We start from the raw sequence: 16,714 nt of genomic DNA, 5'->3' as shown, positions 1-16,714 counted from the left end.
AGCTCCTTTTGTCCTCTTAGTCAGTTTTTTCTTTGTCCCCTTTCCTTTCTTTTCTCTTTCTTCCCTTCCCTTTCTCTTTCTTCCCTTCTCTTCCCTTTCCCCTTCCCTTCCCTTCCCTTCTCTTTTCTTCTCTTCCCTTTCCCTTTTCTTTCCTTTCCTCTTTTTTCTTTTCTTTTTTCCTTTATCCCTTTCTCATCCTTCTTTCCCTTTTCTCCTTTTATTTTTACTTCTTTTTCTTCCCTCAGTTTTCCTCTCCTCCCCTCTGCTCCTCTCTTTACTTGTATGTAGTCTCTTTACAAGCAACACCCTCCTTATCCAGCTTTGCCTAGCTCCTTTCAGAAGAACTTTCAGCGGCTGTCGTCTACCCAAAGGCTCTGCTGTCAGTTCAGCTCCCTTGGTGCTGAAGTGTTACACTTTGAAAGGGGCCAACAAGTAATACAACAAAACATAAACTTTGCCGTCATCATAGTGATACATATCACATTTTAATTATTACTAAGACCATTACTGAAGCATGGACCAGAGCCTCCTGTCATTTAGTAAAAGAATCCCCACCTGTAACATCTTGTTACCATCAGTCCACAGACTAAAAGCTACAGAATCAGGCTATATCCAACAGTGGCCCTTTGTCACCACCATTGTCCCAAGGATGAGAGAGCTCAACAAAACCCATTGTTACCGGTGACTACTAAACAGCTGTGGAATAGGTGTCTGTGAATGGAACACCACACACTCACGCTGACCGCTGTACTCACCATCATTTCATTGTCTGACCAGTCAGAAGGAAAATATGATGCTTTGACCATGTACTGGAGTCGGGCAATATCGAAGAGGTTTGTTTCAGGTTTCTCGTTATTTAGGATTGGTTCCAAGTACTTCCAGAAAATATCAAGTTGCTTAGCGGTATTTTCTCTCTTCAGTTTTTCAGCCTCTATATCTAATAATAGCAAAATGTTTTACTATAAGATGAAGGTATTGGACTTCGCCTCATTTTGTCTTGATGTGGTGAGTCATGCGCATGATGAGATGTCTGGAAGGCATTAGCAAAGTGCAAACGCAGAAACATAACTTTCAGGAGGTTTTGAAGTTGGAAGGCACAACTATAAAAATCAAAAGATGGTACTCTATGAGCTCATCACCGTCTATCTCACAGTGGAGGTCCGGAGAGATTGTGATAAGGTCAGACATTTGGGGAGTTGAGAGACTATTCCCCTGATATTACGTCTGCATGGAGCCAGTATTCCCACCAAACCATGTTTTCTCTGCGTTAGTACTTGCTCCATAAACATTAAAAAAAAACCTGAAGTAGATCCACTTCTCACAGCCATACAGCTAGACTGGGTGAGAGTGGTTTATGCTCTGGTTAGCTTTTTGTCATGTTATAGGGGTTACCGCCTTTCTGGACATTTGCCCCTCTGACTGCCACGTGATCATGGATTACCATAAAGTTAGACTTGAAAACTTTCCTGAAATGTTTTCTGTATGTATAATTGAAGATTTGAAACTACTACTATGACCTCATCATTTTATGGTAAAGACTAATATTATCTCATTGTTTATTTTTTGACACAGAGTTTCACTCTAGCCTAGGCTGCCCTGGAACTTATTATGGAGCTGAAAACAGCGTCAAAGTAATGGGCAATCCTCCTGAGATCAGATTATGAGCCTTGTATCCTAGAGTATATTTATGTATTTATTAGTACGTGATTGTATAGTCCCATATAGAGATTATGTTTGGTACTTATATAGCACTTTATCACTAGCTTCAGAAATAAATTATTTAATGTTTTTATCTTTCGAAACAGTCAGTGGTCTGGCTGTTTCTGACTTAATAGATGCCTCTACACTAAAAGTACTTTTAGGTAAAATGCAAATAGTAAGACATACTTCCTGAGTAGCCACACAGGAGCAGGGCACGGTAGGTGATTGTCATTCTCTTTCCTGTCCTTTACTGTGATCCCTCTATTCACACTCAGTACTGCGTCAGCCTGCTTTCAGGAGCCTTTCCTCTATTCCCTGTGGACTCTACCCCGGGTCCTCCCAGTCCTTTCATCCATGTCTTTCCGGGAGCATTCTCTGCCCTACTGCAGTCGGTTTGCAGGAGCCTCTCCTCCCACTCCATTTCCTTTCTGTGGGGACTCTGTCTCTTGGTGCAGATGCAGGTATAGGCATAAGGTTATTGTGTAATTAAAGTGCTGATCTCTGTACCCCCTACACCTGGTTGCAATCCTTGTTCTGAGAATCTCCTGTCTCAATGTTATATAAACACTGCTCCCCTATATGCCAAGAGAGCAGCTTACAGCCAACTGCGGATCTGGGAGAGAGTAGGGCTAGACTTCCTGCCAGCCAGGGGAGGAGGAGTTAGAAGAGGAAATGAGAATACAGCCACGGCAGCGGTGGGCGTGGGCGTGGGTGGGGCGTGGGCGTGGGTGGGGCGTGGTCAGGGAGAAGAGGTTTAGGAGAGAGGAGCCAGAGCAGGAAAGCAATAAAGTACAAGTATCTCTGTAATATAAACTGGGAGGAAACCAGATGAGCATAGACAGTTAGTTAGGAATAGAGTAATAACTGCTCAGTTATTGTGCTGTGAAGCTTGTTAAAATAATAGTTTCCATTATTTGTGTGACAGCTGGATTAAGACAGAAACAGAGAAACAAACACAGTTGTATATGAATAACTCTTAACACCCAGGTCCCCCAGTTCTTTTCCTGTACCCTCCATCAGCTACCCATTTAGCATATCTCCACTCATTTTTACCACTCTCTGACTCAGAAGCACTCTCTACAGTGTGCCACCTATGCCCGTCCACTACCAGCTACCACACTTGTCTAGAAGCCAGAGAGGACAGCAGCAACCAAACAATAGAAAGCCCAACCAACAAAAGTGAGGCCAGAGATAGACACCAAGATCAGAGTAACTCCAGACGCCTCGATCCCAGAGCAAAACCACAAACACAACAGCTAAGACAATATGCTTCTACCAGAAGCCAGCAACCCTATTTCATGAGAAATGCAGCAAGACAAGAGCTTGAAAATAACTATTTTTAATATGTTTAAGGGTCTTAAATAGGAAATGAATAAATTCCTTAATGAAGTCTGTGAAAATATAAACAGTTGCATGAAATAATGAAAACAATTAAAGACATGAAGATGGATTTAACAAGGAAAAAGAGTCACTGGAAAAAAAAAACCCTCAAACTGAAATAAGACTGGAAATGAAAAACTTAAGATGTTGAGAAAACACCTGAGAGGTAACCCTCATTATCAGAATACAAGACATAGGAAAGAAAAAAGTTCAACCTATAGGAACCCAATCACAAAACATCAAAGAAATCTGAGACACTATTGAAAAGGACAAATCTATAAATAATAGGGAGAGACGAAGGATAAAAAACCTAGTTAAAAGGCACAGAAAATTTACAAAATTACAAAAGAAAATTTCCCCAGATGCTTATTGAGGTACTAGAAGCATATGGAACATGGAGAGGCAGGACCTGAAAAGAAAGTCCCCATGACTCATGCTAATCAAAACCGTAACTACACAGACCAAGGAAAGTGATAAACAAAAGACCCACTAGAATAAACACATGATGTCTCAGTGGAGACTCTGAAAGCCAGAGTGCCTGGAAGTTTGACTATCTCTGATAGGCCTAGACTTCTATACCTAGCAAAACCATCAAACATTCTACAGTAAAGCCAAAGTTAAGAAACTTTTGTCTACCAGTGCTACAGAAAGCAGTAGAAAAGACACTTCAGTCTGAAGAGGTTAATCACACTTAAGAAGACACAAGGAATAATCTCACAATAGTTAATAAGGGGGCCCCATAGTAACAAAATAATAATGCTGCTCATTGGCAAGTCTCATTATTAATGGTTGCAATTTCCCAATAAAACACACAGACCAACAGATTGGATTAGAAAATGGAATCTATCATTCTGCTGCATTTGAGAAACACACTTTACCATCAAGGACAGACATCACCTGGGGAAGGATGGGAAAATGTATTCTAAGCAAATGGACTCAAGAAAGCAAACAGGTATTGCCATTTTAATACTCGACAAAATAGACTGCAAACCACAACAAAACACAAGAGGTAGAGAAGGATACTATATACTTATTGAAGTAAACATACGCCCAAGAGGGTATTGCAATTCTAAACATTTATGCACTAAGCACAAAGGTGTCCAAGTTCATAAAAGAAAGGCTACTATAGCTAAAATCACATATTGAGTCCTGCAGTGTAATAGCGGGTGACTTCAATATCCCCCACTCTTATCAATAGACAGGCTGTCCAGACAAAATTAAACAGACAAATGCTGGGGGTAAATAATATCATAAACCAAATGGACCTGGAAGATCTCTACAGAACATTCCACTGAAACACAAAAGATATTTTTTCTGGAAGACAATAGAACTTTCTCCAAAACTGACAACATATTTGGATAGAAGGCAGGTCTAAAGAGATACAAGGAAATTGGATATCCTACATTCTGTCTGTCCACCATGGACATTAACAACATGAAAATGACAGAAATTAACAAACTTAAGGAAATTGAGCAACTCGCTACTGAATGAAAAAAATGAGTCAGGACAGAAATTTGGAAGGAAATTAAAAACTTGTTAGAATGAATGAATGAAAATGAATATATAATACACCTAAAACTATGGAATACAATGCTATTGGGCATACTTATAACCCTGCAAACCAAAACCAAACAAAAACACCAGAAACAAAAATCCACCTTCAAATGGATCAAGGTCATCAACATAAGGGCAGACATACCATCTTATAGAAGAGAAAGTGGGGAGAGTCTATAACTCGTTCACACAGGAAAGGCCTTTACAAATAACAGCACACCAATAACATAGACACAAATAAAGACAATTAATAAATGAGACCTCATGAAACTGAAAAACTCCTGTGTAGAAAAGGACACCATCATTCAGGAAAAATGATAACCTACTGAATGAGGCGAAATCTTTACTAATTACACATTTGATAGAGGGTTAGGATCCAAAATACATAAAGAACTAAAAAAAAAAAAAAAAAAAAATCCCTGAAAATTAAGAAAAAAATAAGAATTAAAAAAAAAAATGGGCTACAGAACTAAGAAGAAAGCTCTTGGAAAAAAAAAAAGGCAAATGGCTGGGAAATACTGAGAAAAATGTTACACATTGCTATCTATTAGGGAAATACAAATTAAACTACTTTGAGCTTTCATCTTGCACTAACCTGATGGCTAAGATCATAAAAGTAAAGAAACAATAGCACACGGTGGCAAGGATGCAGGGAAAGAAGGACACTTATTATTTTTGGTGGGAGCAAGAACGTGTACAGGCTCTATGGAAGCTAGTGTGGCAGTTACTCAGCAAGCTGGGACTAGGTGGACCCAAGGTAGACATGTCTCATGGGCCTAGGGGAAAACCTAACACTATTATTCTGCTAAAGGAATACAACAATTAAACGAATCCTAATGACATTCTGCTATACACATAGATTAGTGCCTTACGGAGACTTACAACTGAACAATATGAGGAGAAGGAGAAACTTTGGATCAGTTGGTACTGAGTGAGACATTTTCATCAAAGCTCTCCCCTCAAAGCTCTGGGATCTACACAGAGGCGATGAATAGCCACATCAAGAAAGCAGCATCCTCCAGACGCAAGACTGATGCACATATGAACTTGCAGAAACTGTGGCAGGATGCCCAGTGCCTGCGTAGGTGTAAGCCAGGCAGGGTCCCAGCATCGAGAGGGGGAACTGGACACAGGGCCCCACTTCTAACCAAGAAGTTATCTGTAGTTGACACCAACTGATAAAAGAAAACTCTGCTTTCTCCAATTGCATTTTACTAGGTACATTAACCATGCTTCCCCATACTCAGGAGTAGCTGGGCAACACAAACTAATTCAATGGTATTTTTGTAGACTTCTTGTCTCATTTTACTTTGGGGGGAGTTTTTGTTTTATTGGTTTCTTGATTGCATATTTTGATTTCTGATTTTGTGGACTTGGGGTGTATGTGTGTGTGTGTGTGTGTGTGTGTGATTTTATGTTATTTTATTTTTTTTAAGACAAAGTAAAAGAGCAACAAGTTGAGTAGGTGGGACGGTAGGGAGGTAGGCAGGATCTTTAAGGAGTTAAGGGAAGGGAAAACCACACATATTGTATGAAAATATGTTTGCAATTAAAAAAAATAATCCCTTAGAGTGTTGGAAACCTATATAAATAAATATACGTAGAGCTCTTAGCATCGATCTTTGCCCCCAAGTTATACACCGAATAAATAGTAGTTATTATCAGAGGTAGTGACTTCTAACTTTGAGGGGAAATAGAAAGAGATTGGTATGTAGCTGTGTAAATTAAAAGTCATGGTGAAAATATTGATAACGACACCAAAACAACACATGTAGTAAAAATAACTTGGCTCCTGGAATCACAGATTTACATTGACTCTCAGCACTGTAACCTGGAGGTAACAGCAGCTTTCTGTTTTGTTCTTTTCTGTTTTTTGTTTTTCTCCCATAGAGATAATCTAGCACAATTCCCTGAGATGAAGACCTCAAGACCCAAAGTGACCAAACAGTAGTGTGGCTGGTGGTTGATTCCATGAATTTCCCAGTTTAAGCCTGGAAGGTACAATGGCTCCTTTGACATTTATTATAATGATTTGGTGGTACACGTGGTTAAGAGCCCTTCCAGAAGTCCCGAGTTCAGTTTCTGGCACCCATGTCAGATGATAGACAAGACACTTGTAACGCCAGCTCCAAAAGATCCAAACACTATTCTGTTTCCCATGAAGACACACACACACACACACACACACACACACACACACACGCACACACACACACGCACAAACACACGGATCCAGCTGTGTGATCTTACCTGGGCTGCTTGGTGACTAGGTCATTGGAAAGAAGAGTCTTAACAGATATTCACTCGGCCCAGGCTTTGGCTAAACACTACAGATCACGAGTTCCTGAGCAATGGAGCTGTGCAACCACACTTGGTCTCAGTTAAAAGGCTGAGAAGTAATAGCTGCATGACCAAGTCTTCTGACCTGTAGCCTATGTTTTCTGTGACTACACAAAGATGCAAGCACAGAGTATAATTTTAATTTGCAAAATTTATGGCTCTTGGCTGATACAAGCAGAATAGAGAGCAAATCTGTCTTGGAAGGCTTTAATAATGTGAGTATTTTTCTGACCATGTTTCAGACAGCAGATTGCCTTTGAGTTTGGAGGACAGGGGGCCAATATTGATAGCCTCTGTGAGCGGTCTGGTGACTCCATACCTTCTGGCTGGAGGACAGCTTCCTGCTGCTGTCTGACTGATGCCAGGTGTGCCTGCAGAGGTTCATAGTTCTCAGAAGATATTTTAATCACACTGGTTATAGGAATGCCAAGCTCAGTCATAATGGCTAATAGCTGAGGATTGTTGAATCCTGTGACAATAATGTAATATTGGGCGCCATCGTCTGGCTCGTCGTCTGTGGGAAATACCATAAAGAAGATCAGCTGTCATTGTTAGGGAGAACGGTTGTCCCCCAGCAAATTGGCGCTGATGTACACTAAGCATGCATTTGTAATCCCTCTGGCTTGCCGAGACCCAGCCAGTTGGCTGGAATGCAGGCCTGTTGACTGGTTTTCATTATTTCTCTTGCAATAAAGAGGCTGGGGCCATTTTACGAAATATAAAATCATGTTTTGCAAATGACACATAGGCATACTAGGATGGCTAACATACCCGAAGCCTGTGGCCATGGAAACCGGTGCTTGAGCTATTGTCAGAGTTTAACCTGTAACTGGTTTCCTTTGGTTCTCATCTCTGCTGACTAACATCTGGCCTGATTCCCGAGTTACAAGTAGCTGCAGCCTGCTGGCACTTTCTAAGTGGAGGTGTTTACAGGATAAGGAAATACCGTGACGTGCTCTGTAGCACAGAACTGAATGAATTCACATCAGGACCCTGAGAACTCCGTGCATTGATTGCGAGGCAACTATTTACTGCACTGCATTTTTAAAAATACACTGTGCACACTTTTTAAAGACACGGATCTCTCCTCTCTGTTTCCTGGTAATGCTCCTTATGAACATTAAACAACAAGCATCTCTTGGACTATTATAGTTTAGGTGTGAGAATCATTGTCCTGATTTAGTGCTGACTGCATGACGCAGAAAAGCCTTGCATTACACAGTGCAGCTCAGCAAGGCCAATGCACAAGCCAACGACAGACCCTTAAGTTTTAACTTTATGCAATTATTTCTCCCTGATCACTAAAATGGCCAACACTGGTATTGCCTTTGGGAAGCACAGAATCATTGTTTCTGAGTGCATTATATTTAGAGTAGAGCTACATGCGAGGGATCCGCCAGTAACAGTTGCAAAAGAAAGCCCGTCTCTCTTACTTAATCTGAACACAGTAAAGATAAAAACTGATGGGGGCAAAAGTAAAGTCTATAGATAACAAACAAATAAAACAAAGATAGTAAAGGGTAGTTCTTTCTGGGCTCAAAGAAAAGCAGCAAGGAATCACCAGTAACTCCCGAGGATGACTCGGTTTGTGCCAGCCGTTTAAGAAGGTGGGAAAAGCTTGCATTAGGAAGCTGTTTTCTGCCTGCATCTCAGATTATTAGATTTGATTGCCACTGTTTCTCACGTGGATCAGTTTTTATTCCACTTATCTCTGTGTGTGCATGTGCATGCACAGTCATGCATGCGTGTGCCACAGTGTGCCTGGGGAGGTCAGAGGACACTTGTGGAAGTCGGTTTTCTCCTTCTGCAGTGGGAAGCCCGGGGATGGTGCTTGCATGGTCAGGCCTGTAATTACTCCTGATTTTCTCATCATGTTCTCACCAAGACAGTAAAGTGCCCAATCACCTGCCTCTTGTCCTTTGCTCTCATGATGTAAGTGTGCCCATGGAGAGACATGCTAAACAGACATTTGCTAAAACCAGACCTGGCTTGCAAATAGGAATAATTTTCAATCCAAGTGTCACAGAGCATAAGTTATTTGTGGCTTTATAATAAAAAAGGCTAGAAGTGATGGAGTATAATTATTGGGGTGACTGTGTACAATCCCTATTCTGATCTATAAAGCACCCCTCGATGTACTAACCAATATAGCTTTTGATGTCATCTTCCTCGCCCCTCCGCTTTAACTGCGTGGTCTTCCTCACTGCTGCAACAGCCTCGGGCTGGTCCTTCCCCTTTCCTTTCCCAGCCTTGGCATTGGGGGCCTTCTTCTCCTTGGGAGACTTTGCTTTTCCTTTGTCTTTTTCTGACTTCAGTCTTTCTTCTGTTACCTGGAACGAGAGAACACATTCTCACCCTCCAAGTCCCCTTGTGAACAAGCGGAGGTTTCCCCAAAGTCAGTCCAATTCATTCTTTAATTCGTTTCATCAAACCAAATCCTATATTCCACTGCATATCCATTAGCATGTGTCGTTTAGTCATCGTTGCAATCAGGACAGTGGAGAGTCCAGCTTGAGTTGAAGCTGCAATGGGCACTTCTATGTGGGGTGGGGTGGGGGTGAGGTACTGAGCTGGCTAGTCTTAGGTCAGCTTATCTGAAAAGAGGAAACCTTAATTCAGAAAATAGCTCCATAAGATTTAGCTGTAAGGCATTTTCGTAATTAGTGACTAATGTGGGAGGGTTCAGGTCATTGTAGGTGGTGCCATCCCTGTGCAGGTGGTCCTTGTAAGAAAGCAGGCTGGGCAAGCCAAGGGGACTAAGAATTACCCCTCTATGCATCAGCTCCTGACTACTGAATCCTGTTCTGTTTGAGTTCCTGTCCTGATGTCCTTCAGTAATGAATAGTGCTGCAGTGGAAGTGTAAACTGAATAAAATCTTTCCTCCTCAACTTGTTGGCCATGGTGTTTTGTTGCAGCAATAGAAACCCTAAGAAGTCAGGGCTGGTGAGGGGCAGGTGTGAGGGGGTGGGAGCATATCAGAGGTTGTTTAAAAGAATGGCCTTCTACTTAAGCTCAACAATTAATAAATGGGACCTTATGAGCCTGAGAAGCTTCTGTAGGGCAGGAGACACTGTCAACAGAAAAAAGCGACAGCCTACAGACTGGGAAAAGATCTTCACCAACCCCACATCTGACAAAGGTCTAATATCCAAAATATATAAAGAACTCAAGAAATTAAACACCACCAAACCAAATAATCCAATTGAGAAATGGGGCTCAGTATTAAACAGAGAATTCTCAACAGAGGAATATCAAATGGCTGAGAAACACTTAAAGAAATGTTCAATGTCTTTAGTCATCAGAGAAATGCAAATAAAAACAACTCTGAGATTCCATCTTATTCCCATCAAAATGGCCAAGATCAAAAATTAAGCGATACCACATGCTGGCAAGGATGTGGAGAAAGAGGAACACTCCTTCATTGCTGGTGAGAATGCAGTCTAGTGCAGCCACTTTGGAAATCTGTCTGATGATATCTCAGAAAATTAGGAATAGGGCTTCCTCAAGACCCAGCTATTCCACTCCTTGGAATATACCCAGAAGATGCTCCAGCACACAACAGGGGCATATGCTCAACCATGTTCATAGCAGCCTTATTCATAATAGCCAGAACATGGAAACAGCCTAAGTGTCCCTCAGTAGAAAATGTGGTACATTTACACTATGGAATACTACTCAGCTATAAAAAACAAGGAATTTCTGAAATTTGTGGACAAATGGATTGAACTAGAAATGATCATAATGAGTGAGCTAACCCAGAAGCAGATAGACTCAAATAATATATACTCACTTCTGTCTGGACACTAGGCCAAGGGGCATGTCTCATGAAAGTCTTTACTTACCAGGAAAATGGGATAGTGTTGAGGACATCCTAAGGTGAGAGAAATATAGGAAGGAGATAGGGAAATGGATGGATCCAGAGGGTCCCAGAAACCTCCAAGAACAACACTATGATGGGCAGATCTGGGCCCAGGGGTTCTGTGCCATCTATGGCATCATCCAAGGACAATATGTGCAGTCATCATAAAACCCCTACCCAGACCTAGCCAAGGGACAGAATATTCTCCACAGTTGAGTGGAGACTAGGAACTGACTTCCACAAAACTCTGGTGCCCCTTATTTGGCCATGTCCCCTTGATGGGAGGCCCGATGGCACTCGGAGGAAGGATAGCAGACTACCAAGAAGAAACTTGATACCCTAGCATCATGTTCAAGGGGAGGAGGTCCCCATCAGTCATAGTCATAGGGACAGGGAATGGGGTGAAAGCAGGAGGGAGGGAGGAATGAGAGGATGCACAGGATGGGATAGCAATTGAGATGTAATATGAATGAATTTATTTTTCAATAAAAAAATAAAAAATAATTAAAAAAACACACACACAAAGAATGGCCTTCCAGAAGAAATTCATCTGAAGGAGTCTTTCAAACACTTCAGCCCTGCGCTTGTGCCACATAGGAGGAAGAATCTGAATATATTGTGATGTCAGGAGCTTGGGTCTATCTCTTAGTCCAACTCTGGAAAGCATATGTCTTTTTGTGAAAACCAACCAACCAACGAACCAACCAACCAACCAACCAACAAATTAATCTACCAAACCAACCAACCAACCAACCAACCAACCAACCAACCAAACCTAGGGAATCAAAGAATAGACTTTCTAAAATCTCCTTGATGATGTTTTTCATGTTGGCTATTTTTAAAGGCTAAAAGGTCTTTCAGAATCTCAGCACTAAACAATTCTCATTATTACAATTCTACTTAAAAGCATACAGCCCTGCTCAGTGGCTGCTCTCTGGTCCACAGAAAGAGAAGGGGTCAGCAGAGGACACCAGTCACATGAGTTCTTCACACATTGCTCTGGGGCATGCTTAGCTCATATATATGTGGGAAGCTTCAATACTTACCCACCTCTTTCAAAACTTCCCCCAACCTTTGCATGCATTTCAGAAAGCAATGGTGCCTGTACACACTGGAAGTGCTTATCCTCATTAAAATGATACTGGAGTACTGTTCCTAACATAATGACTCTATGGAAGATTTACAATATGTGCATCTTATTTTTTCCTTTTGCAACAACACTTAAGACAAAATGAATTAAAACACTGCAATTATTTTGCACACTAACATTCATTTCTTAAGGTCATGAAATCTAATTTGAAAACCTCTCAGGGGTTATAGATAGGGTAAGTCAAAGATAGCAAAGGTTGGCAGTCATCTTATAGACATCACAGAAGGGACAGAGGTTTGTTCTCTGAATAAGTTTTGGCTGCTAAGGACACGGAAGGATTCAGACCAGCTTTGGCTTCCATGGAGGATTCCCTGTGTAGCATGAAGGCTTGCAGGCTGGCAACACTCTGCCACTCCAGCACTTTCTCCCTAGCAGCAGTGGGAGACAAATATCTGTGAAGGCTACTGGTGCTGCTTATAGCACTGGCTAAAGACTGTGAAAGTACACCAATGGTTCTAGAAAATGAAGAGAAGGTCAGTGTGGCTGAAACATATACAAGTGATAAGTGAACACCCTGGAGGAGATGGAGACAATAACAGCAGTATCATCATCATCATCATCATCTTCATCTTCAACATCATCATCATCAACAGCAGCATCGTCATCAACAGCATCATCATCAACAGCATCATTATCATCATCAGCAGCAGCAGCAGCAACAGCAACAGCAGCAGCAACATAAGCATACACCTTTGGAATGGAAATGAAAGTTCAAGAAACCAACCGCATGCCAGCCAGTTAAAGGGGAAAGAGCACACTGTCCAAGTCAAGCTGACTTATGTGTCTTTCTTAGTCCAATCCCTCCCCTCTCCCCCGATGATGAAGATGAAGTAAGCTTAATGTCAGCAAGAGCAGAAGTTTTGAAAATCGGTGAGTTGCCAGCATCCATGTAGTCATTTGCTTGTCCATTGGACACTGTTATGAGTAGAGGGACAGAGCAGCACAGGCAGAGAGGGTCATGAACAGTTTTGGGTGTGACACAGATGTGGCGCAGGGATGTGGAAGGGCCCAGCATTTCTTCCTGTACTAGATGTGAATTGGTGCCTACAGCAGGGCTGGGCAGTACTTCTTAGAGCTGATTCCAAGGGAGATGAAAGGCATGTAAACAAACAGACAGAAATAGAACTACACATTTTAGTGAATGGAGGGACAGAAACACAGCTGAGGAGACTTCACTCAGAAGTCGGAGGATGGAGTGCCTTCTCTAAGGAGGCGACATTTGAGTAAAACACATGAAAATGAGTCATAACACACATGAGAAACAGGGAAGAGGTGAGATGTAAAGGCATTTGGGCACAAAGGAACTGTCTGTTCAGAGAACAGAGTGGACCAAGACTAGGCATGGACAAGGCACCCAGGACTTTGGAGATAGAGCTAATAAATTCATACCTCACTGAAAATACAGCAGGAAGACTTGAGAGTTTTCAGGTGTGTGTGCGTGCGTGCATGTGTGTGTGTGTGTGTGTGTGTGTGTGTGTGTGTGTGTTACAGAAAACAGAAAGTCTTATAAAGAAAGTGTGGAAATAGTCCAGAGAATACTTAACAGTGACTCATGACTCACATCAAGGTGCTGGCAGAGTGGAGAAAAGTAGATGAATTAGAGGTCCATTTTGGGTGTTGAAATTGTGAGAGTTAAATGATCGGTCTTGAACAAGGAGGCATACCAAAGAGAACACCCTGGATCTGAGTTTGAAGCCCAGTGCTGGCCAGTACTGAGGTAGAGAACATTGGGTGAGAAAAAGTGCAGACTACTGTAAGTTATCATATTATATTTGAGGCGCCCTGTGCTGATAAGAGTCACATTCTGTGTTCAGAGATGTTAGCTGCAGTTATACATTCAGGAGCAAGTAATAGATCTCAGGTAATTTAATGGGAGGACATGAAATGACTTGGGCAAGAGTTTCTAAGAAATGTGAGAATTGGGCTTTGGCTTATAGGAACTCCAACACTTTACCCATTTCATATAGGAGAAGAAGACAGCCAAAAAGAGGGAGAAGTAAAGTAAAGGTCAAACAATACAAAAGTGAAGAGAGAAAGCAAGTGGACCAAACATTTTTGATACATTGGTAGTTGTGGGTAACACTAAGAAAAATAGCTATGGCAGGCTATAGAGATGGTAGATGGGGAGACGGTGACAGCAAGAAAAGTGTTCAAATGAAGGCCTGAGAAGTTTGGCTGTGAAGGGAACTAGAGTTCTGAGTCCTTCATCAGGTGAGCAGATGGCAGTGGGTCTGAAGTTGAGGTAAGAATGTACCTTTGTGTCTAAAGCCGGGAATTTCTGTGTTTGTTGGTTGATTGAATGCTCCAATACAGAGGGAGACACTGCAGGTGCCACTGCAGGTAAAATGGAAAATCTCAACATGAGATTCACTAGAGAGAGACAATTTCTAGTTCAGTAGGAGCCACACAGAAAGGCTCAGTGGTAGGGTGTGGATGGAAGAAAGGAAGAGGTCTGGGTGGTCTGGAGAGATTGTTTCCATTTCCCAGGAAGAGCAGGAGGCAAAGTCAGCAGAGGGGATCAGAAGGCAAAAGCCAGGAAGTTCCAAGAAGCTCAGATAATGTCAGTGCCATCTCAGACAGGATAGCAAGCATCCTAGAGAAATGTGGCAGAACTCAGCCAGTGCCGAGGTGAAGTTATAACCAGCATGTTGGGCTCTCTGAATGCCTCAAGTTGTCCTTATTTGCGCAGATATAGACATGAACACGGTGGGGGTGGTAGCTGAGTTCGTGATCATGATGAAAACAGAGAAAAGAGGGGAAATAAGACTTTGTAAAGCAGGGTTAGAGTACAAGGGCCTGGACCATGGAGGAGAAGACGAACAGAGGAGATGGTAATGCATGGACACTGGGGGTTCCCATGGACCAACAGTTACAGTGGGGTTGAAGTGTATGTATGTATGAGTGTGTGTGTGTGTGTGTGTGTGTGTGTGTGTGTGTGTGTGTTCACTATTAGGCCATTTTAAGAGGAAAGGATAGGAAACACTCAAGGTTAGGGAATGTGAGACCTTAATACTCTAGTGATGATGGGTCATGTGGTAGGACCACAGGAGTCAACGGCTGATGTGGGATGAAGGGAAGGGCTATTAGATCATCAAGAAGCCATTATCAAGAACCCTGTTCACCATGAGAAAAATAAGAAAAGAATCACAATGGGGGCAGGCAGGGGAAACAGACCCAGAGGCCAAGGATGTTATCACCTGTTCAGACGCGCAGGGCAGTGATGGACTAGCAGGAGAATTTGCAAGCCTGGGAAGATACCTCCCAGGGCTGCAGACCACTCAGAACACGTCTCTGGTTTACATTTGAAGTTCTGTCTATAACCTTCTGGTTTTCTATGTGGAGAAAACTTCCAGTTTAGGCCAATAAGCCTGCCCTGTAGTACTGAAAGTAATATTCATGGCTATAAGTTTGCAAAGGGCTATTTCAATCACGGCTGTCATCCTTGCTCCCTATTAGGGCATTTCTATTTACTGAGTTTATGTTTTACAGCAGACGTTGCACCTTGTTAAGTTCTCACAGGTTCAGTGTGTGGGACATTTGCTTTACTTTACAAAGGAGGAAGCAAGCTTGGTGGGGGGCAAGCAACAACATAATATCCAAGTTACTGAATGGGAATTCCAGGTTAGAGGGCTGTATTACCCAGTGAGTCCTTGTAGCATAGCCATGGCCCTGACTCCAATTAGCCGGTGGGTGCTAGGAGGGCTCTCAAGGGCCGCAGGAAGCTCAGCGCTGAGTGATGGTGCATGGACCAGCGTGAGAACCCCGTGAATGTCTTTGGTAGGTGTCTAGCCTTGCCACAGTGAAGGCAAAACCTTGCCATCAAAAGTCTTCCAGAAGCCTTTCCCAGCTCAAAGTCTTGGGGTAAATTTTTTGAACTGAGAAAAGGAAATGGTTTTAGGCTAAATTATTTTAGAGAAGCAATGTTTACTGATCTATGTACTCATTTGCAGACCACAGTGGAAACTTCTTACATGATATTTCCCCCTGGAGTTTATCAGTTCAGAAAAACCAAAAAAAAAAAAAAAAAAAAAAAAACCAAAAAAAAAAAAAAAAAAAGAATACCTGAACATTGTTTCCTATGAGTTTTCTTGGGGTCTTAGAGAGAAGTGGCCTGATCAAAATAAGTGACAATTTCTGGTGCCAATATCTAGCCATGCCATGTGAAAGTGATTTCAGGCATGCTGAAATCGATCTCACAAAGCAAGTGGGTGAATGCTACTAAGACAAACAGTTTGTCTGATGAGCCACGGTGGAGAGCAGGCTGGGGTGACTCGGCGCCCCAAGCTCTTCTTACTTCTCTGACTGAGGCTCCGCTTGGCCTCAGCTTCTCTCCCAATGTCCGTCCTCCCAGGGACCCAGCAGTAGCTGCTGGATATTCTTTGGTGTCTTCTATCTGTGTTTCCTATGCATTACTTACTTTTTCTCCTATTAACAGGGCCTAGGAGGCTGGAGAAAATCATTCTGATTCATTTCTTTTAGTATGAATGATTACGGTTCGCCTCCTTCAGTTTCACAAGCATGCTCTGTGTCACCCTGGTCAGCCTTTTATACCAGTGTACTATAAAAATAAGCATCACTACTAAAAAAATTGGAAGGCAAATAATTTACATGAATTTCTATAATTTCACTACCTAGAAAGATGAGTGGAAATATTTGCTTCATTGTTTCCGCTTCTTTGCAGCGTTTCTAGATGACTGTTATTGGTGTTCTCTCCACACAGTTTACCATT

At 42.1% G+C, this 16,714-nt stretch overlaps 1 protein-coding gene across 1 annotated transcript in view; it reads right to left on the bottom strand.

The window, feature by feature from the left end:
- The window catches only part of Spag17 (sperm associated antigen 17), a 205,773-nt gene that overhangs the window by 112,719 nt on the left and 76,340 nt on the right, over positions 1 to 16,714 (bottom strand). The window contains exons 5-7 of the mRNA XM_051165866.1: positions 9,119 to 9,305; positions 7,295 to 7,489; positions 756 to 937 (exon numbers count right to left, since the gene is read on the bottom strand). Of these exons, the coding sequence (XP_051021823.1) occupies positions 756 to 937; positions 7,295 to 7,489; positions 9,119 to 9,305 (564 nt within the window). The remainder of the gene's footprint in view (positions 1 to 755; positions 938 to 7,294; positions 7,490 to 9,118; positions 9,306 to 16,714) is intronic.

Source organism: Acomys russatus, chromosome 23 (genome assembly GCF_903995435.1).
Source record: "Acomys russatus chromosome 23, mAcoRus1.1, whole genome shotgun sequence".
Lineage (NCBI taxonomy): Eukaryota > Metazoa > Chordata > Mammalia > Rodentia > Muridae > Acomys > Acomys russatus.
Note: the sequence above shows the minus strand (reverse complement) of the source record. Positions and strands in the feature narration are given on the sequence as shown.